The 27,212-nt window shown below is 38.4% G+C and overlaps 2 protein-coding genes across 8 annotated transcripts in view; one reads left to right on the forward strand and one right to left on the reverse strand.

Annotated features, from left to right (window-relative positions):
* Positions 1-18,550, forward strand: part of NLRC4 (NLR family CARD domain containing 4) — a 50,513-nt gene extending 31,963 nt beyond the window's left edge. For all 4 annotated transcript variants that reach the window (XM_081264910.1, XM_081264911.1, XM_081264912.1 and 1 more), the window contains 2 exons: positions 1,089-1,256; positions 15,191-18,550. In XM_081264910.1, coding sequence (XP_081121036.1) covers positions 1,089-1,256; positions 15,191-15,483 — 461 coding nt within the window. In that variant the 3' untranslated portion in view covers positions 15,484-18,550. The remainder of the gene's footprint in view (positions 1-1,088; positions 1,257-15,190) is intronic.
* A 236-nt stretch (positions 18,551-18,786) lies between these two features.
* The window catches only part of SLC30A6 (solute carrier family 30 member 6), a 42,490-nt gene continuing 34,064 nt past the window's right edge, over positions 18,787-27,212 (reverse strand). For all 4 annotated transcript variants that reach the window (XM_081264919.1, XM_081264920.1, XM_081264918.1 and 1 more), the window contains 3 exons: positions 26,673-26,720; positions 25,197-25,265; positions 18,787-19,357 (listed from right to left, as the gene is read on the reverse strand). In XM_081264919.1, coding sequence (XP_081121045.1) covers positions 18,857-19,357; positions 25,197-25,265; positions 26,673-26,720 — 618 coding nt within the window. In that variant the 3' untranslated portion in view covers positions 18,787-18,856. The remainder of the gene's footprint in view (positions 19,358-25,196; positions 25,266-26,672; positions 26,721-27,212) is intronic.

Raw genomic sequence — 27,212 nt, forward strand, 5'->3', positions numbered from 1 at the left:
ATTGAGTCACTGGTTTGCACATGCTCATTGCATCTGAGGCTCCCACATGATTGTCTCTTTCAGGGATGGTATCACTACTTTAAAAAGTAGTGATAAGGGCTGGGACTGTGGCTCAACGGTAGTGCACTTGCCTGGCATGTGTGAGGCACTGGGTTTGATTCTCAGCACCATGTATAAATAAATAAAATAAAGATATATCAACAACTAAGAAAATAAAATTTTTAAAAAGTAGTGATAAGACTTTTTTTTTAAATAAAATATGTTTTTAGTTGTCGATGGACCTTTCTTTCTTTCTTTCTTTCTTTCTATGTGGTACCAAGAATCAAACTCGGTGCCTCACATGTGCTAGCAAGTGCTCTACCACTGAGCCACAACTCCAGCCCACGATTTTGAAGGTATGTAGTGATATGTGGTTATGATTTTAAAAAAGAAAGAAACAGAAAGAACAGATACAGAGTTGTAAACCTAGCTCAGTGCACGAGTGAGGCCCTGGTTTCAATCCCCAGCATCAAGACAACAAGAATAATAAAAACCCAAACAAACAAACAAAAAACCAAAAACCCTGATGCATATGTTTGAGATTTGCTTCGAATAGTGGAGAAGGCCAGGTCTGGTGGCACAGGTCTGTAATCCTAGCAGTGGGAGGCTGAGACAGGAGGATTACAGATTCAAGGCCAACCCTAGCACTTAGTAAGACCCTGTCTCAAAATAAAAAGGGCTGGGGCTGGAAGGTGGCTCAGAGGTAAATTGCCCCTGAATTCAATCCCCAGTACCAAAAAAAAAAAAAAAAAAAAAAAAAGAGAAGGATGCAGAAGGAATCAGGAATCAGGTCAGGATTAAATGAGCTTGTCCATGATTTGCCGTTTGTTGAAAGTTGGATTATTTGTACGTAGTTTCATTACACTGTTTCACATCATATTTCTGTGTGTTTGAATATTTTGCATAAAATAATCACAAAACAAGTAGATTGTCATTGCAGATGGAGTGGGCTGCAGAGCCACCAACTGGAAGATCCTTCCGTCCCCCACATGGCTCCATCCTTCATCGATGTTGAGATAATCTAGTTCCTGAACTGCTCTGTTTTCCAGTTGGCAGGCTGGACCTCCTCGAACAACTCACTGTGCTGATGCTGCCCTGGTGCTGGGATGTGCGAGTCAGCCTGGCCAGCCTGCTGGAGCAACTGGAGACGGCCTCCCAGCTTGTCAAGCTGGGGCTGAAAGACTGGAGACTCACAGATGCAGAGATTAGAGTTTTAGGTGGGTATGCAAGAGCCAAGAAAAAAGAGGCCAAAGAAAGTTCTTTAATTGGCTTATTTTGCTCCTATATTCTATTTTGCCTTCTTTTTTTTTTTTTTAAGTACCAGGGATTGAACCCAGATGCACTTAACCTCTGACCCGTATCCCCAGCCCTTTGCCTCCTTTAAAAAAAAATGTTTTCAAAGAGTGTTCACACATATTAAGGAGTTGCATTGAGTTGGAAAGGATATGTCTTTTCAGGGATGCTCTTGGGGGTGCCTAGATTTATGGTGAGGCATTTTTTTGGTAGGAGTCTTTTAGCATTTTACAATTCTGTAAGCAGGAAGCTACCTACTTTGCCCATTCCTAAGGCTTACCACAGACCAGAGAAGGAGATGATGTGTTTAATGAAATAAGAACTGAACTAGGCAATGATTTACCATTTGGCTTTAATATTCTAGTATCTTCTAGCCTCCATTTGTAACTAAGGGAGGGCAAAACTGCAAGTGAGGGCTGGGGATATGACTCCAGTGGCATAATGCTTCATTGGCATGTGAGGCCCTAGGTCAATTCCCAGCTCCGCAAATAATCAATAATAAATAAGTAAACTGCAAGCAAACGAATGAGTGAAAACTAACACCTAGTTAGTAGTGATTTATTCTACAAATTTTCTAAGAAAAGAATTTGTAGAATTATCATCATACCCCATAAAAGATAGCCATTATTATACTGGTTTATAAGGAAACTTAGACATGGATGGGGCTGGGGCTGGGGCTCAGTGGTAGAGCCCTTGCCTGGCATGTGTGAGGCACTGGGTTCAATTCTCAACACCACATATAAATAAATAAATAAATAAATATCCATCAACAATTAAGAACAATTAAAAAAAATGAAGCTTAGACATAAAAAAGGGTTGAGCTGTGTGCAGTGGTGCATGCCTTTAATTCTAGTAGCTCAGGAGCCTGAGACAGGAGGGTTGCAAATTCAGAGCCAGCCTCAGCAACTTAATGAGACCCTAAGCAACTTAATGAGACTATGTCTCAAAATAAAAAAATAAAAAGGGGCCGGGGATGTGGCTCAGTGATTAAATGCCCCTAAGTTTAATCCCTAGTACCAAAAAAAAAAAAAAAGTGTTGAGATAGAGAAAGAGTTGAAAAAAACGAGGAGGAGAGAGCTGAAGCTGGAGCTGACACTGTTCTCCTCTAGCCATTTCCTTTATCTCCCAGAGGTGTAGGCTGCTGTCTGCCAAATGCTGAAAAGTGAGAGCCAAGTGTCCCCTACCTTTGGTCTAGTCAGGTGCTGGGACTGCTCTGTCTAGCCCCTGCTAAGGCTCTAGGTTGATGAAGAGGTTAGCTGCATTGATTTTGGATCAGATACACCTGGCCACCCCTTCCACTTGTTGGACATGTGACCTGCAACAGATTAAATCCTCTGAGCCCCAGTTTGCTTATCTACCAATAGAGGACAATTATAATACCTACCCTATTAGCAATGATGTGTTAATCAGTAGTTGAGTTGATGCATGTAAAGTCAGAAGATGCTCAATAAACGGTACTGTTATCATTATCCTCTGTGGACTTCCAGGGCAACAGATACTACAGTTAGTATCCTTTAAAAATCAAAAAGCTTTCTCTGCTTGCAAAATACAGTCTAGCATGCTCAGCTTTGAAGCATGAGGCCTTCCATGATGGAGCCTCACCCACCCTGCACTCTCCCTTTACGTTCTGCCACATCCCCTACTGCATGAAGCTTCACCTGGGGTCCTCTCAGCACTCCCCAAGTCATCTTTTTGTTCATGGATGTCCTGTAGGTTGTCCCTCACCTATATTCCCTTTAACCCAACTTACATATCTCCTCCATGGTTAAATATTTTTTCCTCTTCTGCACCCTCTTGTGAATCCTAGATGTTTCAGGCTTTTTGACTGTGACCACATTTTATCTCACGATCTAAAACATGTGTACATATACATAATCATTTTTACAAAAAGTGTTTTGCTATGTGATACAGTTATTTTCTTTTTCTATCTTATTTTCCTTTTTAAAAGACCAATTGCAACCCATAAAATTTTTCTAATGCTTTTCTAAAGGAGGGAATAACTTGCAGCTTGGAGAAAAAGAAAAACAAAACAAAACAAATACTTCCCTAATCCATCCGTGCCCAAGATGCCAACCTAGACCCAGGGCTTCTGTTTCCAGTGGTCACTTCAGGCTCTGTTTCTGCTCCTGTGTGTCTCTCAATCTAGGTCGTCTTGCTTCCTGCAGCGGTTCCCCTCCCTCTTCTCCAAGTGACCCAGATGGGGAGAACAGCCACTTGTGCTTTATTCTATAAGAGTCCCTAATATACTCATGGGGGTAGCAGATTTACTGAATGCTTGTGGGTGGCGTGATAGGATAGCTCTAAATAGCCAGTTACTCACATTTAATATTGGCCCTTCTCCACTCTCCAAATATGCCTGATTATTTCTGCCAACTCAGGCGCCAGCTGCTGGTCGATGGCCTTGTCCTCTTTCTATCTTCATCTCTTCCAATCCTCTAGCAATTCTGAAAAGAATTCTTTTCATTCCATTCTTCTACTGCTGGGCTCTACAAACATCAGGGACAACAGATTTATTTCCCACTTTATGAATCATGGCATTTCTTCCAGTAGGAGAAGCCAGAGATAGGGTTCATTTTGTTTTGTACTCTGTATGAGTGTGTGTGAGTGTGAGTGTGTGTGTGTGTGTGTGTGTGTGTGTGAGTGTGTGTGTTGCTGATGATGGAACTCAAGGCCTCAAGCATGCTAGGCAAGTGCCCTACCACTGAGCCACCCTCAAATCCTACGTTTTTTCCTTTTTTAATGAAGCATAATATACTCACAGAAAAGTGCATGAAAGTACATAGTACAATGAATTTTCAAAAGGTGAATATATACCAGCACCTAGATCAAAAGATGGAAGATGATCAGCTCCATAGCTTCCTCTTCCTGAATGGCAATCATCATTCTATAGATTAGTATGGGCTGTTTTTACACTTTATGTACATGGAATGATACAGTATATATTCTTTTGTGTCTGCTTCCTATGTGTGTGAGATGTGACTATGTGTAGCTGCAGTTCATCCTCATTACAATAAAATCTTCTGTGTGGGGCTGGAATTGTAGCTTAGTGGTTGAGCACTTGCCCAGCATGTGTGAGGCACTGGGTTCGATCCCCAGCACCACATAAAAATGAATTTTTTTTTAAAAAAGGTCTATTGACAACCAAAAAATTTAAAACAAACAAACAAAAACTTCTATGTGACTATACCACAACTGATTTTCCCATTCTGCTGTTGAGTAATTCTAGATGAAAAGGGATTCTATGAGGATGTGGCTTAGTGGTAGAGTGTTTGCTTAGTGTGTGTGAGGTCTTGGGTTTGATGTCCACGTACCACCAAAAAAAAAAAAAAAAAAAAAAAAAAAGAAAGAGAATAAAACGGATGCTGTGAATATGTTTGGATTGTTGGTAAACATGTTTTATGTTTAGTAGAAGCGTCAATTTTCCAATGTACCTGTATCCAACACTAGCTTTAAAAATAATGGTTTCTTGGCTGGGCGCTGTGGTGCACACCTGTAATCCCAGCAGCTCTGGAAGCTGAGACAGGAGGATAGCAAATTCAAAGCCAGACTCAGCAAAAGTGAGACTATTGCTGGGCTGGGGCTGTAGCTCAATGGTAAAGCACTTTCCTCCCATGTGTGAGGCACTAGGTTCAAACCTCAGTACCATACGATACTGTGTGTTCATCTATAACTAAAAAAACATTAAAAAAAAGTGAGGCAGTGAGACGCTGTCTGTAAGTAAAATACAAAATAGGGCTGGGGATGTGGCTCAGTGGTTGAGTGCCCCTGAGTTCAATCTCTGGTACCCCTCACCACACACACAAAAATAATGGTTTCTTTATTCCACACAGAAAACAGTGCTTTTTTATAGCACCTATTATGTAAATAAAGAATGTGTTTAGAGAATGTGTTCATATGTTGAGCTCCCCAGTAAGCTGTGAGCTCTTTGAGAACAGGCCATGCCGTTGGACTTGGTTTTGAGTGTATAACCCATAGTGGATGCTCAATAAATACATACTGTATGAATGAACAAACAAGCCTACAGGAGTTCTGCAGTTTTCCCTGAGAATAAGCTCAGGTATTTGTGGGTTAGGGCCTTGAACTTTGCTAGAGTAAATGCTGTTTTCCTTCATATAAAATCATCTCTAAATCTAAAACATATTTGTATGATTTCACGACCTCTTTACAATATCCAGCCAACTGACTGTTCAAATGGAAAGCCTCAGTCTTAATTAAGTTTCCTGCCTCTGGTCTATAACACCTGTCCTGGATCAGACCTGGCTTGGGGATGCCTATCCCCATTTAGACATGCTATGCATGATGGATGAGGCGCGATGTGCCCTCCAATGGGGTAATGAATGCAGGTCAGTTATAGGCGATGGGCAGGCTAATGAAATACAGGCTCTGTAAGAGGAGGAGGGAGGCAGTGCATAATGAGAAACAGGATGGCTGAGATGAATTGAAAACAGTGGTTATTTTGAAAAAAGAGCCTTCTTATCAAAGGTGTTAGACACTCCCTGGTCCCAACCGAAACCTGGCCTTCCCTGCAGGCCTCATAAGTAGTCACTTTGTACTCTCCTTTCTTTCTTTTTTTGTAGTGGGGATCTAACCCAGGGGTGCTTTACCCCTGAGCTCCATCCTCAGCCCTTTTTTTTTTTCTTTTTTTTTTTTTTTTGAGTCAGTGTTTCACTAAGTTTCTGAGGGACTCACTAAGTTGCTGAGGCTGGCCTTGAACTTGTGATCCTCCTGTCTCAGCCTCCTGAGTCGATGGGATTGCAGGCAATTGCCATGGCGCCCAGCTCATTCTGATTTTCAAGCCTCTTGAAGTCCAAAAGGCAAGTTAGATTTTCCTTGGTTCCTACTGCTCTTCTAGTCCACTCCTTTTTTTCTTTTTTTAAATTAAGTTTTAAATTTATATATAACAATGGAATGCATTACAATTCTTATTACACATATAGAGCACAATTTTTCATATCTCTGGTTGCATATAAAGTAAATTCATACCAATTCATGTCTTCATACATGTATTTTGGCTAATAATATCCATCACATTCCACCATCATTTCTCACCCCCTGCCCCTCCCTTTCCCTCCTACCCCTCTGCCCTATCTAGAGTTTGTCTAGATGCCCCCCTCTCCAACCCACTATGAATCAGCCTCCTTATACCAGAGAAAACATTCAGCATTTTGTTTTTTTGGGATTGGCTAACTTCACTTAGCATTATCTTCTCTAACTCCATCCATTTACCTACAATGCCATGATTTTATTCTCTTTTGTTGCTGAGTAACATTCCATTGTGTATATTTGCCACATTTTTTTATCCATTCATCTATTGAAGGGCATCTAGGTTGGTTCCACAGTTTACTTATTGTGAATTGTGCTGCTATAGACATTGATGTGGCTGTGTCCCTGTAGTATGCTGTTTTTAAGTCCTTTGGGTATAGACAGAGGAGAGGGATAGCTGGGTCAAATGGTGGCTCCATTCCCAATTTTCTAAGAAATATGCATACTTCTTTAGTCCACTCCTTTTCTAACCTCATTAAATATTCCTGCTTCCACCAGGTTTCAGCCATTGGCTGGGACACATTCTGTCCCATTTTATTGCTACGAAATTTTTGCCACCTCTTCTTATTCACTGAAGACTTTAGCATGTTCTTTCAGAACCCTTGCCCTGACTCCTCATTCCCCTACCAGGCCTCCGTTCTCAAATGAAGCCACACCCTGGACCTTCTTTCCCATCCACTGTCCTTTATCCAGCTCAATGATCATGACTGACCAGATTATGATAATTCATTTAATTCACATTTAAAGTTGTTCTATCTCCAAGATATTAACTTCAGATATTCCACTTTTTTTTTTTTTGAGGTGTTGAGGATTGAACCCAGGGCCTTGTGTATGTGAGGCAAGCACTCTACCATCTGAGCTATGTCCCTGGACCATATATTCCACTCTTAAACAGTAATCTCCTTCCTTTCCATTGTACTTGCTCAGTGCCTCCTGATCACCAGTTCCTTACTTCCTTGGGTCTTCCAGTCTCTCGACCTCGCTGCTTTCTCTCAGCACCCTTCTATGTTGACTTTCCTCACCACCTAGAGTCCGTGCCCATCCTTGCAAACATTCTTGAACCAACAGATGGAACTCGTGGTCCAGTATTGAAAGCCAAGGCAATTAGAGAAGGATATGTGTGTTAGATCAATAATCAAATGAAGAGGTAATGAGAGACAGAGTCTCTAATTAAAGAAAGACTATCTCATGAGACGCAAGGAGAAAGTGAGATAGGAGATAGGAGATATGAAATGAAATACAAGGGATGGGGTGTACTTTCCTGGCGAAACTCCAGTCCTGAGTAGTCCTTAATTTATCCTTTTTCTGTACCTACATGTAAGCTGCTGGAGAGAAAAAAAAAAGTCCCACAATTTGGCAGATAGATAATTTACAAGTTCATACTGGCAAACATCAACAAAAATGTTTAAAACCAAATGGTAAGAAAACACTATATGCCAACTCTGTGGCATGCAGCAAAATCAGGGACAGAAGGAAATTCTTATGGGCTTAGATACTTCATTAAAAATAAGCGCTGGGCACAGTGTTGCACACCTGTGATCCCAGTGTCTGAGGAAGCTGAGGTAGAAGGATTCCAAATTCAGAGCCAGCTTCTGCAATTTAGCAAGGCCCTAAGTAACTTGGTGTGACCCTGTCTTAAAATAACAAATAAAAAGGAATGAGGATGAAGCTCAGTGGTAAAGCACTCCTGGCTTTAATCCCCAATACCACTCTCCCCATCCCCACCGCCCCCCCAAAAAATTAGGAGCCATGTACAGTGGCGTGTGCCTGTTATCCCATCAACTTGGAAGCCTGAGGCAGGAGAATTGCAATTTCAAGGCCAACTTTGGCGATTTAGAGAAAGGGTAAGAAAATAAAATTTTCAAAAAAGGTTTGGGATGTGGCTCAGTGACAGAATGCTTGCCTAGCATGTGCCAGACTCTGGCTTCAATCCCCAGTACTGTCAACAAAACAAAACAAGCTGAAAAGTAGTAAGTTTCTCCTTTAAGCAATCAGAAAAAGAGTAGAGTAAACCCCAAGACAATAAATATGAGTATAAATCCATGAAACAGAAAAAATACAATAGAAAAGATTCACAATATTTAAAGTCAATTCTTTAAAAAGAGTAACAAAATAAACCAAAGCAAAACTGATCAAGAAAAAATAGTATCATGATTTCACTAATTGAAATGGAGACCTATTTTTTTTTGGGGGGGGGTGGGTAGGTTACTGGGGATTGAACTCAGGGGCACTTGATCACTGAGCCACATTCCCAGCCCTATTTTTTGTATTTTACTTAGAGACAGGGTCTCACTGAGTTGGTTAGTGCCTTGCTTTTGCTGAGGCTGGCTTTGAACTCGGGATCCTCCTGCCTCAGCCTTCTAAATCACTGGAATTATAGGCATATGCCCCCATGCCTGGCTGAGACCTATTTATTTTGTTGATTGAATTGTATGTCAATCTGAATAGGCTAAAGGACACCCAGATACCTGGTAAAACATTATTTCGGTGAGGATGTTTTGAAGGGAATAATATTTGGGTCGGTAGACCAAGTCAAAATACAAAGGAATGACAAATTCCAAACCAGAACAGAGCGTCCTTTGGTCAGGAAGGAGGCAGATGCCAAGTTTGGTTTGCGTTCTTGATCTCAGATTGAGCAAGAGATGCATGAGAGAGGAAATGGGTGATGGGTGAGTTAGAGAGCGGTCTGGCTCTGCACACCTGATGCCAACAAATAGAAAAACATCTTTCTGAACATTTTGGCAAACTTACTGTGCTTCTGTATTCAACACTCTCTCCAAAAAGTATGCTTAACCACTGGGCCACATCCCCAGGCTTTTTTGTTTTTAATTTAGAGACAGGGTCTCACTAAGTTGTTGAGGTCCTCACTAAAGGCTGAGGCTGGCTTGGATTTCAGGATCCTCCTGCCTCAGCCTCCTGAGCAGCTGGGATAACAGGTGTGCACCACCAGGCCCAGCCATCCTATCAGTTTTTAAAGTTGCTCAGACCTCTCCCATTTTAGGTAAAATTCCCTGAGTCCTATCTACTTCCCATGGTTATCGTTCTCTCTTCTGCAAGATGAAAAGCTCTTTGAGAATTTAGGTACCGCCAATGTATCTCTACTTCCTGATCATCTGCTACTTCCTACTCACTCCATCTGACTCTTAACACACATCAATGTGACTTAATTCAAAGGATGCTTTTCAAAAATGTTTAACCTACTGGATCTGGAGGAGGTGACACTTTGCATTCCCTCCTCTTCAGAATGTCCTCTTGACTTCATGCCACATTGGCTCCTACTTCGTCCTTCCCAACAGCATTTCCTCTTCCCAGGCACTAAATGCTCCTACTTTTCAAGAGCTTGGTCCTAGGCTCTCTGCTCTTCTTCCTCAAAATTTTGCTTGTAGCTCATCAGCAATTTAGAACTACCAGCAAAAAAATCACTGCTAGCTCAGGGATTTATTTCACCTGCTTTATCAAAACCCTTTGTTAACGGGATCTTTCTGTTTAAATATTTGAGGCTGAGCTTTATTCCTCAGCCTGTTCTCAAAAAGAGAGCTGTCACACACCTGACTCATGTTCCAACAGCTCTTGGACAAATCTGGGTCCAATCATTCCCCCACATTCAATAAATATTCTTATTTTCCAAGGTCTCTTTCTTGTCCTTCAAAAATCTGGATATGGTGGCACAAGCCTATGATCCCAGCTACTTAGGAGGCTGAGGCAGGAAGATTGAAAGTTTGAGGCCAGCTTGGGCAAATTAATGAGACCCTGTCTCAAAATAAAAACTAAAAAGGGCTGGGGATGAAGCTCAGTTAGAGTGTCCCTGAGTTCAAGCCCCAGTGTGTGTGTGGGGTGGAAGCAGCTTATTTTTGTTAGTGTGTACTGTAACTCTTTTAGGGTCTCTTAAAAAAATAGATTTTGAAGTTTGTTTTTTTTTTCCTAGATTCTGTGTTGCCTGTGGTTTGAATGTTTCCCTAAAAATCATGTGTTAGAAATTTAATCCTCAGAGCAACAGTCTTGAGAGTTGAGGCCCTAATGGGGAAGAATTTCAATCATGAGTGCCCCATCCTCAGGAATGGACTCATGCTGATTATAAAACTTCTTGAGACTGGAAGTTTGAGCTCTTGCTTACTCTCTCCCTCTCTTTGCTCTTCTGCCAGGAGGTGACACACCAAGAAGGCCCTTGCCAAAAACTAATACCTTGGTCTTGTAGGTCTCTGCCCCGAGAGCCATGAATTAATACATTTCTGTTCATTATAAGCTACCCAATCTGTGGTATTGTGTTATAGCCTCACAACGTGGTTGTGCTAAGACACCTTGTTTCTTTGGGAGTCCCTCTGTTTATTATTTTTTAAATTTTTTTGTAGCCTTGAGGATTGAACCCAGGGTCCTGTGCATCTTTTTTGGAGTCCATTCTCCTATGTTTGGTAATCCTGTATATTCTCTTCAGATTTTAGAATGAGGCACAAGTTGGTCAGGAAGCTCTGAGTGTGAGTGAGGGGCAGCTCTTTGGCTGTACTGCTAACATTCTCACTAGGGGGTTCTCTGTACTTGGAAGTAGATTGGTTTCTCCTGAGAAGAATCCTTGAATCTTTCTCCTGGAGCATACAGGTCCCATTGCTGATGTTCTGGGAACAAAGTAGACTTGTGTGTGCTCTCAGGACACTCCACCTATCACAGCACCCATCAGCCATTTGATCACTTTCCAGCATGTCTTCACACTGTGTTGTAAACCCAGGGAGCCAGGGACCACGTCTGTCTTTTTCACATCTCCCCAGAACCCAGCGCAATCTGATTCATAACAGACACTGCCATGTGTTTGCAGAATGAATAAACAGCGAGTGGAGAGCTCGGGTGCTGGCTCAGGTGAACTACAGGGTAATATTAGTTATTGTTAGGACACAGGGACCTTCACAAATCTACCCAGAGCATTGGAGATTTTGCCTGTAAATTTAGTAGTGCCATTTGCCATCTCCACAGTCCACGTACAGTTGATAGCTCTGAATGTCGTGATTCTGATTCTCTCAGATCTAATTTGCTCCTTGTGGTGGCAAAAGCACTGCAAATTCAATGAGCAAGAGGCATGCCCCTGGATTATGAAAACTGTCACTTGTTCTTGGTTCCTATGCTTGCAGACATTCCAGTAATTACCCAAGGTTGGAATGGGCTTTAAGTTCCTTTATTGGGTTGGATACAGGGGATTGAACTCAGGGATACTTGAGCACTAAGCCACATGCCCAGACCTATTTTATATTTTATTTAGAGACAGGCTCTCGCTTTTGCTGAGGCTGTCTTTGAACTTGCGATCCTCCTGTCTCAGCCGCTGGGATTACAGGCGTGCGTCACCGTGCCTGGCTGGCTTTAAGTTCTTTAAGTTCCCTTCACGTGGTGAAATCTGCTCTGCTACTTGAGGGGAACAGAAGCTGGTCCTTGGGGGTGGAGCCTTAATGGACACAGGAACTGGCAACAAGCACCTTGAGCTCCACCATGCTGGGAGGAACATGCAGAAAGGATGCCAGGGCAGAAAGGACATAGACATATGTGAGAGCAGGGAGACAGCCACCCTGCAAGGAATAAAGAGGTGCCCCTATAGGGCAGAGGAAGGAGGAGATTATGAGGACCTATGTACTAGTCAGGTTGGGCTTAGGCTGAACTGATAAAGCAGAGGCTTGACTATACCGTGGCTGACATTGATAGCCCTGTCAGTCCAGAAATGAGCAGTCCAGGCAGGTGGTGTGTCTTTGCTCTATGAATCTGATTTAGACACCAGAAACCATTTTTTTTTTAAATTCTTTCATTCCTTAGATATTTTTTCTTTGACTTCATGAGCATAGCTGGGCTGTTGGCATGTTAGCATTTTCACATAGTGGAAGAGGGAAAGAGTGGCAGCAGAAGGCATCTTTTTCCAGAGTGACATGATAGATGCACACATCACTTATATTTCTTTACCAAAACTTAGCCAAGTAGTAGAAATAGAGGTTGGAATATGAATGGCCACATACCCAGATAAAACTCTGCAACTATGGAAGAAGGACACAGTTTTGCGCTGGGCGTGGTGGCTCATGCCTGTAATCCCAGTGGCTTGGGAGGCTGACAAAGAAGGATTGAGAGTTCAAAGCTAGTCTCAGCAAGGGCAAGGCACTAAGCAACTTAGTGAGACCCTGTCTCTAAAATATAAAATAGGGCTGGGGATGTGGCTCAGTGGTCAAGTGCTCTGAGTTCAATTCCTGGTATTAAAAAAAACAGAGAGAGAGAGAGAGAGAGAGAGAGACAGAGACAGTTTTGGAGAACAACTAGTAGTCTGTCTCACTTTTCAAGGAAATAAAAGCAGAGAAGGAAGGGCCAAGGATGGTCTCAGTGGCAAATACCCTTACCCGGTTCTGCCCTTTTTTGCATCTGGTGTCGGTAGTCAGGCAGGGCTCATTCACTTCAGGTATATTTAAAGAAGAACCTAAAGAGCTTTCAGAACTCAAAGCCTTGTGAAGGTAATGAAAGTACTGGCTGACACTGAGGACAGTCTAGAGTGAGCACTTTATAGTACATATTATACTTGCATTAAGCACATTACACAAGACCACACAGTGACATCTGACCCCACATTCCTAGACCTCCTCACCAAGGGGCTGGTCAATTTCTGTACTTAAAGTGGGTTAGAGTACATACGTAGGTTGACCTCAGCTCACATAAACTGGTCAGACAAGAATGACCATTCCTGTCCTAAAGCTCTCCTTATTGGTGGCACAGAGCTTTGTCTTTGTTAACCTTAACATAAGCTGTATATCACTGAACACTTCCTTCTCTAACTGAACTCTTTGGTTTCCTTTTTTTTTTTTCCTTCATACTGGGGATAGAAACCAGAGGTGCTCTACCACTGAGCTACATCCTCAGCCCTTTCTATTTTCTTTTTTTTAATTTTGAGACAGGAACTTGCTAAGTTGCTGAAATTGGCTTCGAACTTCTACCCTTCCTGCCTTAGCTTCTGAAGTGATTGGGATTCTATGCACCACCATGACCCTCCTTTGTCATATGTCTGTGGAAAATAGTGGTCTTTGGCACCAAGACAATAGAAAGAGACTTAAAATATTTTTTAATTGTCCATGGATCTTTTATTTATATGCAGTGCTGAGGTTTGAACCCAGGGCCTCATCCATGCCAGGCAAGTGCTCTACCACTGGGCCACTACTCCAGCCCTGGCAAGGGAGTTTTAAAAATTCTTTTCCAGGAAATACCTTTCCTACTTGTAATCCAAACTGAAACTTGCACACTCATTTTTGTAAGATTGTAATGTTATCTAATAACATGCATCCTCTCAAGCAATGTAAATTTAATACATAACCTCTGTGCTCAAAGCAGGATGAGGTACAGAACTAAGATAGGCTGGAACAAGCAGAGTAATGTGGATTAACAGACCAAGCATACAAATCTTCTGCAATTTGTTTTGATAGTCCAGACTATAAACATAACAAAAAATAGAGTTTCCTTGTTCAATGTGCCAGACTTTCCAACCTACACATCAGAATGAACTTAGTCTCCCAGAAAAGGCCATGAAAGACGTAGGGGTAACACTGTACACAACCTAAGGCACACAATTCATAAAGGGTTTCTATGAACTCCTGATGTTTTATGTTGGTCAATTTGCATGGTGGAATATGACCTGAAAGACAGCATCTAAACTGGTAATATAGGAATAAAGCATAAACACTAAAAAAGCCTGCTGATCTCTATGTATTAGCAGAACAAGATTTCTTCCTTCCTAGTATAGGAGGTACTTTCCAGTGCCCTATTATGCAAGGAATGGAGGAATTTCCTGAAGAGGCCAGATAAGGTAAAAAACCAGTAAAAGCACCCATCTTTAGATGACGACGGAAGCTCATGATTACAATTTACAATTAGGAACACTAATTTACAATTAGGAACACTGCATGCCCAAAGATAACAATAGTTAGATGTTTACTTCACCAAAGAAAAAAATGACCTACTATTGCTTAACTGACTCTGGTGTCAAAAATAAGTCCTGAATATTTAGTAGAAACTCAAACTTCAAAATATAAGCCAAGTTCCATTTCCTGGAAGAGTCAGGAAAAGGGAAAAATATATGATTCTTTTATATTTGTTTACTACTTAAAAGTTCTCATTTACACTTTAGGAAAGATAAAATTTGTAGATATAATGGGATATATTCACAATCTATCTATAGAATTCTAATTTTTTTCTGAAGCACAACTGTGTTACTTACCTTTTTGTCCTTGTGACCAAAATACACAACAAGAACAACTTAGAGGAGGAAGTTTATTTTGGCTCTTGTTTCAGAGGTGCATGGTCAGCTTACTCCATTGCTCCCAGCTTGAGGTGAGACAGAACATCATGGCAGAAGGGTGTGGCTGAGAAAAGTTAAGCAGCTCAGCGCAGCTGGGAAGTAGAGTGCAACAGGGACAGATACCTTGGGGTATCCCCAAGATCATACCCCAGTGACCTTCGTCTTCCAGCCATGCTCCACCTGCCCTCCCAGTAGTCCATTTAGATTATTAGTTCATCAGATGAATTGATCCATCAGTGAGGTCAGAGCCCTCACAATCCAATCTTCTCAACTCTAAACACTGCAGCATTGCCTAACACGTGCTTGGGGGATGTTCCAGATCCAAACCATAACAACTCTGGTACAATCATAGTCACTTCAAAATGGAAAACTTATATGTATTTTTGTGTATACAGAAAAAACAATATATATATATATATATATATATATATATATATATATATATACACACACACACACATATATCTTTTTAAAAATCGGGTTTCTTTCAATTAACATATTTATTTCTTTACCCAGGTGCTTTTTTTGAAAAGACAACTCTGAAAAACTTCCAGCAGTTGGATTTGGCAGGAAATTGTGTGAGCAGTGATGGATGGCTTGCCTTCATGAGTGTATTTGAGAATCTTAAGCAATTAGTATTTTTTGACTTCAGTACTGAAGGATTTTTACCAGATGCAGCATTAGTCAGAAAACTTAGCCATGTGTTATCCAAGTTAACTTTTTTGCAAGAAGCTAGGTTTATTGGATGGCAATTTGATGATGATGATGTCAGTGTTATTAAAGGTGCTTTTAAACTAGTAATTGCTTAAATAAAGGGTACCCTAAGCCAATGAGCATTTTAGATCCTTTATTTTCAGCTTGATGGTTTAAAATCTTGCAAAAGGAGCCAGAGATGATGAGGAAGTGGAAGGGAGTTTAATTTGTTACACGTAAGTTTTGTGTCTCATCCCTCCAACTGGTATTATCAGCAACTTGAAGAAGTCTTGTTCATATTTGGGTTACTCTCAGCCCCAGGAATACTGGGTCACAAAAATTGATATACTGTGTGCATATTTATTTAGTACTGTGCTGGGTATGTAAGAAACTCAACAAATTTTGCCAAATATGATATTTAAATTACCGATAAATATCTATTAAATAAACAAACCAAAATTATCTAAAACTTCATATATGCTCTTTAATTCAAACAATATAAATCAAACAACGTGGAATGTAACTTTCTCATTTAGAAGCAGATCAGACTCCCCAAAAAGAGCAGCGTTCTTGAGTCAAACAAAAACTGGTAATTTACAAGCAGCTAAATCAGAGGCTTGAAAATTAGGTCTTCTCCCAGTAGCTGGAATATTCATTGTATGTAATTCCAACTGTGATTTCAAAAACTAAGAAAGGAAAAATGTATCCCATTCTTTTGTACCCCACAGAAGCAAAGAATACCCTGCCCTAATTTTTTTTTACCTCCCCCACAAAGAAAAAAGTCTAAGAAAAATCTTTCTAATCTACAGATTTAAGTCAAGGCAAATCTGAAAAACAAAATGTAAGTGGTATTAGCCTGTGATTCACCTTTCGTTTTCATGGCACCTCAAATTAATGGCTTGGGTGTTGGTGTAGGCAACACTTGGCCTGTGTGTTGAGGTAGTCACTAGACAGAAATTCTGGGCACAAGATTTGTTTAGTAATTGGGCACATATTCTGCAGATTTAGTCATAAAGTTTTTGAGGTGTTATTTTACAAATAAACAAATTCACTGCTCTCCCTAATTTTACAAATAAGAAAGCTCAGAGAAGTTAAATGACTAACTTGACCCTAGTTACAAACTACTGACATAGCATCTTGCCTCTTGGCTAGTGTTTTCCATAATGCATTGATTTTTAAAAGCAGGGTTAATCACACTCCATTGAGCTTGATTACAAACCATGGGCCAAGCACTGAAATGATTTTTCCTTCTTTGTCTATCTTCCAGAGGTTCTGTGATAGGATTTACCAGTAAGGCTGCTCTATACAGGCCTGTGCTGGTCATGTTTCTTGGAGCTTGGCAACTAAGATGTCACTTCTAATAACACACAGGCCAACATCACCTGCAACAGTTGGCATTACTGATTTTCAGCAAGAAGGACCAGTTCCTTCACAACCCACAGGTCACTGAGTGTCCTTTCTCAAGTAGTACAGGTATTAAAGCACCTTTGGTGGGACAGCTGTGCAGGTGCTGCCTCTGAACGAATGTTGAGGAAGCACGCCTAGAACCTCACACAGAGCTGTGGTTGGTAACTGAACGCTTTTTAAAATCCCATGGGGATGGAGAAGACATGTATGGGGTAGCAGCACATACTTTTTGATTTGCAGTGTTAGGGATCAAACCCAGGGCCTGTGCATACTAGGCAAGCACTCAACTACCGAGCTACATCCCCAAGTCCCAGCAAATACCTCTTAATTATCACTCAGCACATGGCAGTACTTCAGATTTCATGTTATGACCCAAATTCACAGTTAGATGAGGTCAGTGGAGGAAAAATCACCCAGTAACAGGAGACCAATAGGCATAGAAATAGTTGGAGAACAACCGAAAAAGGACAAGAAAAGGTTGCCTCATGACATTTTACAAGCTTTCATTTACTCCAGTAGTCAAGGTAGTCTGGGATCTTTTCTTCACTGGGTCAAGTGGCCAAACAGGGTTGCAGATGTCAAAGACAATGAATCACTCTTCACTAAGCAAAAGGTATTTAGAACATGCTGACTTTTTACCACAAATGACTACAATTCTGCTTGACAGAGATGGTTTCTTGAATGTCTGCGATTCCACTGTAAAGAAAGGATTTTGAAGTGTTGTCCTTACTTAAAAGAGAATAAGGTGACTGAAGAAATTGTTGCAAATTCTACTAAAACAAAATTCTTGTCTATATAGCTGGTTGATACCTGGGAAAGTTATAAATCTCCAGCTCTGGATTCCAGAAAACTTTAATCTATCCTCAAAATGCTTTTTCAAAACCACAATTATAGAACACATAATAAAACAAAACAAAAAGAAGCCTTGCAGGTAATGTGTGAGTGCTACTTGTTATACTTTTTGAAAGAAATACTGGCCACATTGGAAAGTCTTTAAAATCTGCATTTGGAAAATGATCAAAAAAATTATATAATCTACATAATTCTCACACTGTTCATCACAGTTAACAATTCACTATCTTTATCTTTAACAATGAAAAACAAAAAAAAGCCAGAAACTGCTCACTGCAGACTTGACAATACTGTATTCTATAATCGAAGTTCCATTATACTTCTACAAAATGATATAATATATAGTCAAATTCCTTAGGCAAATTTAAAAAGATATCAAATTCCATATGATGTCTGGAATTCCAAATATTTGGAGTAACATGTTTGACATATTTTGTTAATAAAATGAGAAATTTAAAGTTAACCAATTAAAATTTGTTAAAGAGATAAATATTATGTCAGTATTTGATTAAATATAATATAGAAAACTGTGATTCTTTCACTGCATTTCACCAAAGGTTTGATATTCACTGAACCAATTACAACACTGGGCACTATGGATTATTTAAAAATGTGTTAAAACTTATAAATGATGAGAAAAACTTTAACAAAACTCTGGATTCAAAAATTTAAATTGTGCTACATAGTAGAACGTATCCCAAAATTTCTGATAAAAGTTTTTGCTTACTTTATAAGATATAATTCAGGAAGACCTCAAAGAAAAAATGTAGCAAGTAAGTTTGGAAAAGCTATAAAAGAGCCTTTTACTTTTCAAATGGCATTTTTGTCCTTTCCTAAAATGTATATTATTTAAGAAGCATGTTTATAAATTTCACTAAAGAAAATATTGTCTTTTTAGTAAAGTGATAGATCCACTCCATGAAGTGGCTCTCTTATAAAGGTAGGGTCGTATCACATTGCAGTCAGCTACAAAACCAAGGATAGCAAAATTCAAATTTAGAGAAACACGCTTTCTAAAGGAAGTCTATTTAAAGACTATAACATTTACAAGGATCTCACTGCCACAAAACATTTTACAAAAATATAGTTTATAGGTTTCATGAAATGTGAACAAGCCTACTATTCTCTAACATTTCGTGTAAATGATTGAACAGTCAATGCAAAGTTGAATTACTAAATATATTGGAAGCCTAGGAGTCAATATTCTTCATAAAAATAAGTTAGAGTACATCATGGTCTTGGCTGTCCAATTCTATTGTTATTTCCATATCTACTTGGTATATTTGTAAAACCAGTCCTGAATCCTTGGGTGGCTCCCATTCCTGGAACTCCAAGTCCTTGATTAAGCATACTGCTATAGGGTGTGTGTCCATGATTAAGACCCAAACCATAGGGCCTTGTTTGTGTGTTTAGAAGAATAACAGGGCTCACATTTTTTCCAGGGGTATTAAACGAAAATTCTGGAGGTGGACTACTATGTTTAGCTGGAGTTGACGTGACAGGGTTCGAATCATCAGTACTCTTTAAAAGAGGCATTGGAATTATGTGATGGTCTGAAAAGTTTAAGACATTGGCTGCAACAGGCCCAGACAGTAAGGCAGGCCTGATCCAATCATCCTTGAAAATTTGAACAGTCAGAGTAGATACAAGAGTATATAGCCTGTTGGTGACATGAGCAAGAACCATTTGTTCATTTGCATCTCGTCGAATTCTTACATGCACTGATCCAGCCTAAAAGGGGCAAAATCATAAGAGAACACTTAGAATTATATTACTGAAAATTCCATTAGAAATAAACAATTTACTTATGATTTGGTCAGTTCTTGGAAAATTCTTTAAAATAAGAGAAAGCATAATGTCTTGCTATTTCTGGAAGACTACTTACTGATAATTATTAATGTAAAAGTTGAAGAAATAATTTCTATTTAAAATATTAAAAATTCAGTTAAGACAAAGATAGGTATAAGTTAAAACACATGGCAGAAAAAAATAAAGTATATGAAAACATGGTGGATGGGAACAACAGGTAAGTATTAATTCCAACTGGAGAAGACTTCGAAAGAAGACAGCATTTGACCTAGGACTGATGATTAAATGGAATTTCAAAAAGCGGAGAAAGGAATTTGGTGCTGAGGGAAGAGCAATTAAAATACATGGCATACCTATTAAGAATAAGCAATATTGTAATTTATACTAATATATAAAGAAGTACAAACATTTTGAGGGGCAGAAGAAGGAACGATAAGAAGAAAGAGAAGGGGCTGGGGCTGCAGCTCAGTGGCAAAGCACTTGCCCAGCATGTGAGGCAATGGGTTCAATCCTTAGCATCACATAAAAATAAACAAATAAGATAAAGGCATTCTGTCCATCTACAAATATAAAACATTTTTAAAAAAGAAAAGAAGAAAAGAGAAGGAGGGGGAAGATATGTAGGCAATACATTAAAAAGTTAGGCTAATACATGGCTCTAAAAATGATAAAGAAGTTCTGATTTAATAGCATTCAAATAGAAGTGAAATAATCTGAGTTTGGAAAAAATGCAGGTATGGACGACTGGTAACCCGGTAGGAAATTAGTGAAACAGTCTAGGTTTGAAATGAGGAGAGCTGAGCTACAACAAAAATAGTGGGATCCGAGAGGAACAGATGGATTAGTCACACTCCAGAGGTAGAAGTGAGAAGACCTGATACCACCTGGTACTAATAGATGAAGGAGATGGACTCATCTGAGATGATCTCAAGGTTTCTATCCTAGATACTAGAAGGATAGAGAGCCATAGGCATTACATTTATTAACATGAAAAGGTGTTTATCACGCATTATATTTTTCAAGTAAATAATAAAATTTAGGTATAACAATGATCCTATTTTAGTTAAAACACATGACAAACAGAAAAATATCAAGAAAAGCAATTATCTCTATATGGCAAAATTATTAAGGATTTCTATTCTTTGTGACTTACAAGTTACAAGTTTTTAGTTTTCTAATAGCTATTATTTGCCAAATAAAAATATGTAATGAATAAAATTAAATAAAATGTCCAGCAAACATGCTTTGTTGATTTGTAGATAAAGTCAGCTTTAAAGTAATTTTTAAAGTTATTACAAAACATAAACTGTACATAATTAGCATCTAATTACAATGTGTGTGAATCTATGACTTGAAACATTAATTATAGAATACTAATACAAAAGCTATTGTCAATCATAACATAAAAAAAACCTTATATTCCTTTAACATGACTTGTAGTTAATTACTTTTAAGTAAGACAGGCCATGTATATAAATCAAGTCATCTTTGGGCTGGGGTTGTGGCTCAGCAGTAGAGCACTCACTTCACATGTGCGAGACCCTGGGTTCAATCCTCAATACGACATAAAATAAATAAGTGAAATAAAGATATTGTGTCCAACTACAACTGAAAAATAAATATTAAAAAAATAAATCAAGTCATCTTTAATTCTCTCTTTTCTTTGACACTATCATTTTGTGGTTTGACATGGAATGCAAAGTAATCAAAACAAATGAAAAACCATTCCAGGATATGAGCTTGAACAGTTTCCTATGAGTTTGTTACATGTGTTAATCTAAGGTTTTTGTTACATACATTTTAGGCAGCTTAAAAGCCTGTTAATTTCCTGGGTCTTACTGAGGAACTATGTAGGTAGGTATGGTTTCTAGATAATAAAATTCTGAATAGTTTAGATGACTATATTCTTTGTGTTCATAAGCCATCCAGCTTAAGAAACATTTGTCTACTTATTTATTAATATGGTCAGTATAATTAAAAGAATGGTTAAAAATGAGCTGCAGAACTGGAGGAATATAAGTTGGTAGAAGGCATTTTGCACCAAAACACAAAAAATGTGATTATTTTCTTACAAAAATCACTTCTAAAAATTAATCTTAAGGAATAATAACAGATATGTGTAAAGATCATTCCACCAAATGTTCATCCCATCCTGTTTAGGAAAAAATAGAAAACCATCTAAATGTCCATTTGGGGATTGATATAATAAAATATGGCACATGTATATAATGTAAAATTGCAACTACTAAAAATTATGTTGGGATTCTTGGAAAATGGCAGTGGTTTTTGAAATCCCCAAATATCCTTGCAAAAATAGAAAAGCTAAGACAACAAAACTGAAAATCTATGAACAACATTGACCAAAACAACTTAAGGGCTGGGAGCTAGGGTTGTAGCTTAGTGGTTGAGTGCTTGCCTTGCATGCATGAGGCACTGGGTTTGATTCTCGGTGCCACTAAATAAATAAATAAATAAATAAGATATTGTGTCCATCACAACTAAAATAAAATGTTTTAAAAAATAAAAATTTAAGGGCTGTGGTTGGCTTGGCAGTAAAAGCATTGCCTAGCATGTGTGAGGCACTGAGTCTGATCCTCTGCACCATAAAAAACAAACAAACAAATAAATAAATAAATAAATATGTTTGTGTCCATTTACAACTAAAAAGAAAACAAAAGCAAAACCAAAAAACTACCAAACTTAAAAAAAAAAAAAAAACTACCAAACTTAATAACATTGGTACCCCTATGAAGTTACAAATATAATCGGTAAAACCTGCAAGGCATCAGAATCTGTGCAGGAGGAACAAAAGGAAGTAACAGGACACCTGACTGACCTAAAAACCCAGAAGCAGCTAAATGGCACTTAACAGAAATCTACGACAGTCAATCTGAGAAAGGTAGCTGAAACCAGGAGGGGCTTCCCACATCTCAATCCTGGGTGAGTTCACTGGCTCTGCCATAAGTCTGAAGAGCTGTAGGAGCCTGAGCCCCGGGAGCTCTCAAGTAGCCAGGCAAAGCTCCCTTCTAGGACAAAGCCCAACAATAAGTAGAAACAACTGGGAAGAGAATCCAATTGAGTAGCCCAGCAGAGACAAAGGATAAAGGAGATTCAGATGTAGAATAGTTAGGAGGAAAAACTCAACAAAACAAAAACGTTCACTTTATACAATCATCAAAAAAGGGAGCTCAAACTCATGATTTTATACGAACTATTTTAAACCAGTCCTAATTATAAAACATAGGAAAGCTAATTTCTCATAAAGATGGACAACAGAAAAGAATCAAGGTCAAAAATCACATAAAATTACTATAAGAAAAAAAATGTAAAAGAGATTATAAAAGATGATCAGAAAGACATAAGTATGAAGGCTAGGGTTGCGACTCAGTGGTAGAGTGCTTGCCTAGTATGTGTGAGGAGGCACTGGGTTCAATTCTCAGCACAACATGAAAAATAAATAAAACACACACACACATACACACACACATACATATATATATAAAATACACAACTATGAATGAGGTAAAAACTATTACCTGCTTTTTCAAAATAAGTCAAAAGGCATGAATCAGAATTACAAAAATGTGGAAATGAGATGACAACTAAAATACAAGGAAAAACAAAATCATTCCAGAAATGAAGATTAGTACTAGAAGAAATGAAAAAACAAGTAAGTATACCTTAAGAAAAAAAAGTCAAAAAGAAGAAATATTTTTTAAATTGAAAAAAAATTAAAAGATGATAAGGATTTTGGAGAAAATAACAAATATGAAAGAAAGGCAAAGCCCCAACATGCATAGAACAGGAATTCTGGAAGAAGGAAACCAAAGCAAGAAAACAGAACACATATTAAGAACTATACTTAAAGAAAATATTGTTTAAAATTATTTTTGAAATAGCATTCATCAGAGGATACACTATACCTGAAATAACTGACACAGAATGAGCAATACCAAGATCTATCTATCTATCTATCTACCTACCTACCGATCTATCTATCTATTTTAGTTTTGAGGATGGAATCTAGGCATGTTAAGCACAAGCTCTACCACTGAGCAATACTCCTAGACCCTTTAAAGAAAAAAAGCTGGGGGACATCCAGGCAAAAAGATAGTCACCTATACAAGGAAAAACAAAAAGACTGTCATTTGGATTTGTCCAGCAGTGCTTTATGCCAGAGGTAGATGAGGTAATGTATTTAAGAAACTCAAGAAAACAAACTCCAGTGATTTTATATCCAACCAACTGATTTTCAAGTATAGTGTCTACAAACTTTTCAACATTTAAAAATATTGCTCTCATTAGCCCTTTCTGAAGAGTTTATTAGAGAATAAGTTTTAGATATCTGAAATGACTAGAGAGGGGAAGAGTGGGTAGAGGCAGAGGGGAAGAGTGGGTAGACGCAGCTATTTTTCCACTGAGTGCATAAATCTGACACTAAAGATTACAAATTTGGTTGATAATCTGAATTGTTGGACCAGCTCTGATCTGCCCACTTCTGGAATTTATGTCATGTTAGAAAAATAAAACCCACTTTGCTTTTTAAAAAATTATACTGTAGCAGAGTATTTAAGGACATAGAAAACTTTATGATATAATAAGTAGGCTGAAGGAAATCTGGACCCCCTCCTACTGTCTCCCCCCACTATAAGGAAAAGCCTGGGTAAGAATTTTAGCTGTCTTACTCCAGTACTAAATCCCAGTTTCCTAAATATTGGCTGGCAGCACAAAGTTTGTGGATGTAAATAACCAGGTTTCAGGGTTTTAAAGATACCTTTTTTATTTTTTTTTTTTTTTTGTAGTTGGACACAATAACTTTATTTATTTATTTATTTATTTTATGTGGTGCTGAGGATTGAACTCGGGGCCTTGCACGTGTGAGGCGAGTGCTCTACCGCTGAGCCACAACTCCAGCCCCTTAAAGATATCTTAATAAAAATCCTACCAAAAAATAGTGAAAAGGGCAAATTATAAAACAGAATGGTCTCATTTTCTAAGGAGAACCAGTTTAACTATAAACACCAAAAATTCAACAGCAGTTTTCTCTACATAATAGGGTGATTTAAATTTTAGGGGGAGGATATGTTTTTGTATTTTTCTTGTCATCCTGACACAGGAATGAAACCATGCCATAATAAAATTTCTCTGGTATTGAGGTCCAAACTGGATTAGAAAATATGGAATTTTAGCTGGGCATAGTGGTGCCTGCTGTTATGTCAGCTACTTGGGAGGCTGAGACAGGTAGATTTCAAGTTCAAGGCCAGCCTGAACCACTTATTGAGATCCTGTCTCAAAAAAAAAAAAAAAAAGTCGTTGAGGGTGGGGTAGGGTGGTGACTGGAGATGTAGCTCAGTGATTGAGGGGTTGAGCCTGGGTTCAAAAAGACAAAAGGAAGTATGGACTTTTATGTTGAAGCAAGTTGTGTTACTGCAACTCTTTAACATGCTCAGCAAAATCTACAGAATTAGAACTATGGTTAAAAAGACATAATTGTATTTTTTACTTTTGCAACATTCTCATATTAAGGAAACAATGACTATGGACTTGTCTTTTCTGGACAGTCCAGTATTAAGATCAGCAGTAGTTTGAAGGTTAAAAAAATAAATTAATTAATTAATCTCAGGTAGGTAACTGAATCCAAATTTGGATTTGAAATGGAAATCAAAAGCCCTATAAAAATTCTAAAAAAAAACCTTTTTCAGTTTTAGAAATTAAAAACTGTGTTTTAAATTATATTTTAAGTAATAAGTAGAAAACATACCAATGAACCAAATCCTAGGGTCCAAAAATGTTCATTTCGGACTTCTAAAACTCCATCCAAGGTAGAAACCTAATCAAAACCAGAAATAGGTTATGAGAGTTATCTGCATTTGACATATGAAACACATTTCAGTCGCATTCTGGACTTAATCTAAACTTAGAATATTATGGTGAGCCCTGCACAAGGACACTCAGCCAAGAGAAGTACTAAGCCACCCAAGACACCTTTTTTTTTTTTTTTTTTTTTTTTGCACCAGGAACACTTAACCACTGAGCCATATTCCAAGCTCTTTTTTTATATTTGATTTTGAGAATATAATTTTCTCACTAAGTTGCTTAGGGCCTCACTAAGTTATTGAGGCTGGCTTTGAACTCACAACCCTTCTGCCTTAGCCTCCCAAGTTACTGGGATCACAGGCATGCACCACTGTACCCAGTAAGACACCATTCTTTTTTTTTTTTGGTACAGGGGATTGAACTCAGTGGCACTTAACCACTGAGCCACATCCCCAGCCCAATTTTGTATTTTATTTAAAGACAGGGTTTCATTGAGTTGCTTAGCATTTCACTTTTGCTGAGGCTGGCTTTGAACTTAGGATCTTCTGCCTCAGCCTCCGGAGTCGCTGAGATTACAGGTGTACACCACCTCGCCCGGCAAGATAAACATTCTTGATTGCACAGTACTGCCCCAATCCTTCTAGAGTCAAATCATGACTACTAAGTCTTACTCTCCCCTCACTTCAATAGCATATGCTTCTTTTAATTATACCTACATGGCACATATTTATATTTAGCATTTGTGTATTAGTTTTTTTTTTTTTGATCTTCTCAATCATTCCTTCCCTGGATTTCCTTATAACAAATCTCCATACAACACAAAATATTATTTGAATGTGGGCTGTCAGGAAATTCCTGGGCCAGACATAAAATGTGTGGCTTATAAGTACAGTAGCACAGAAGGCATATCCAGTGTCAATTTCATAAGCTGAGACGTGGACAGCTATGTTGGAAGAAGTGACCTTTGTGATACCAACAACCAGGAGTTTAGAATAGTACCAAGATAATTCACCTATCTTATGTCTTTTATTAGGAAGCAGGCTGAAATTTATAACAATAGAAAGTCTAAAGTCTAGATCAAGATGTCAGGTGAAGTAATTACAGGTAAAAGTAGACTCTGTGTTTACAAAATTCTAGATTTGAATAAAGAGTCAGAAAAAAATCACAGCATTTATAAAATTAATCAGGTGGTCTTTAGATCATTACCTTCCACACTTATTTAAAGTGAATTTGTCTTCCATACTGAGCAACTCCTCAATTTATTTTCCATTTTTGCTACTATGTTCTGACTCTGTTACTACAAAGAACACAAACTCTCCTAGAGTAAGATTTTAGGTAGGTTTCAATAAAATATTGTATGTACCCACCCTTTCAATTCCTAACATAAATTAAAATGATTTTATTTATCATTCCATCTTACCTCTCTGATAAGTTTATCCAACTGACCAATAACATGGGGTGGTGTTGTCTGGGGGAAAAAATAAAATATGAATAGCCTATGGAGAAAAATAATTTTGTAACCATGGTCCTGAAATCCCTCCATATGGATTTTTAAAAACTTAATTAGCATATCCATCACCTCATAGCTTTTTTTAAAAAATCTTATTTTGATATCTTTTTTTATTTTTATATGGTGCTGAGGATGGAACCCAGTGCCTCACACATGCTAGGCAAGCGCTCTGCCACTGAGCTACAGCCCCAGGCCCCTCCATATGAATTTTAAACCCATCTTTGGTTTTCACATGTGCCCTATCGTGATTTAGAAAAGTAAGGTTTCAACTGGCTCACTAATAGAACAACATCACTAATTGGTCCATACTTATAATATTATCTCACAAAGAAGAGAAGCTGCTATTGCTAGAACCAAATAAAGCTCAAAGAACCAACCAAGCAATAAAAAGTCTTCAAGAAATGGTTTGAAAAGTAACATTTTGTAAGTGCATAGGACTCTGCAATTCTT

Source organism: Spermophilus citellus (assembly GCF_964194105.1).
Source record: "Spermophilus citellus genome assembly, chromosome: 13".
NCBI classification, from domain to species: Eukaryota; Metazoa; Chordata; class Mammalia; order Rodentia; family Sciuridae; genus Spermophilus; species Spermophilus citellus.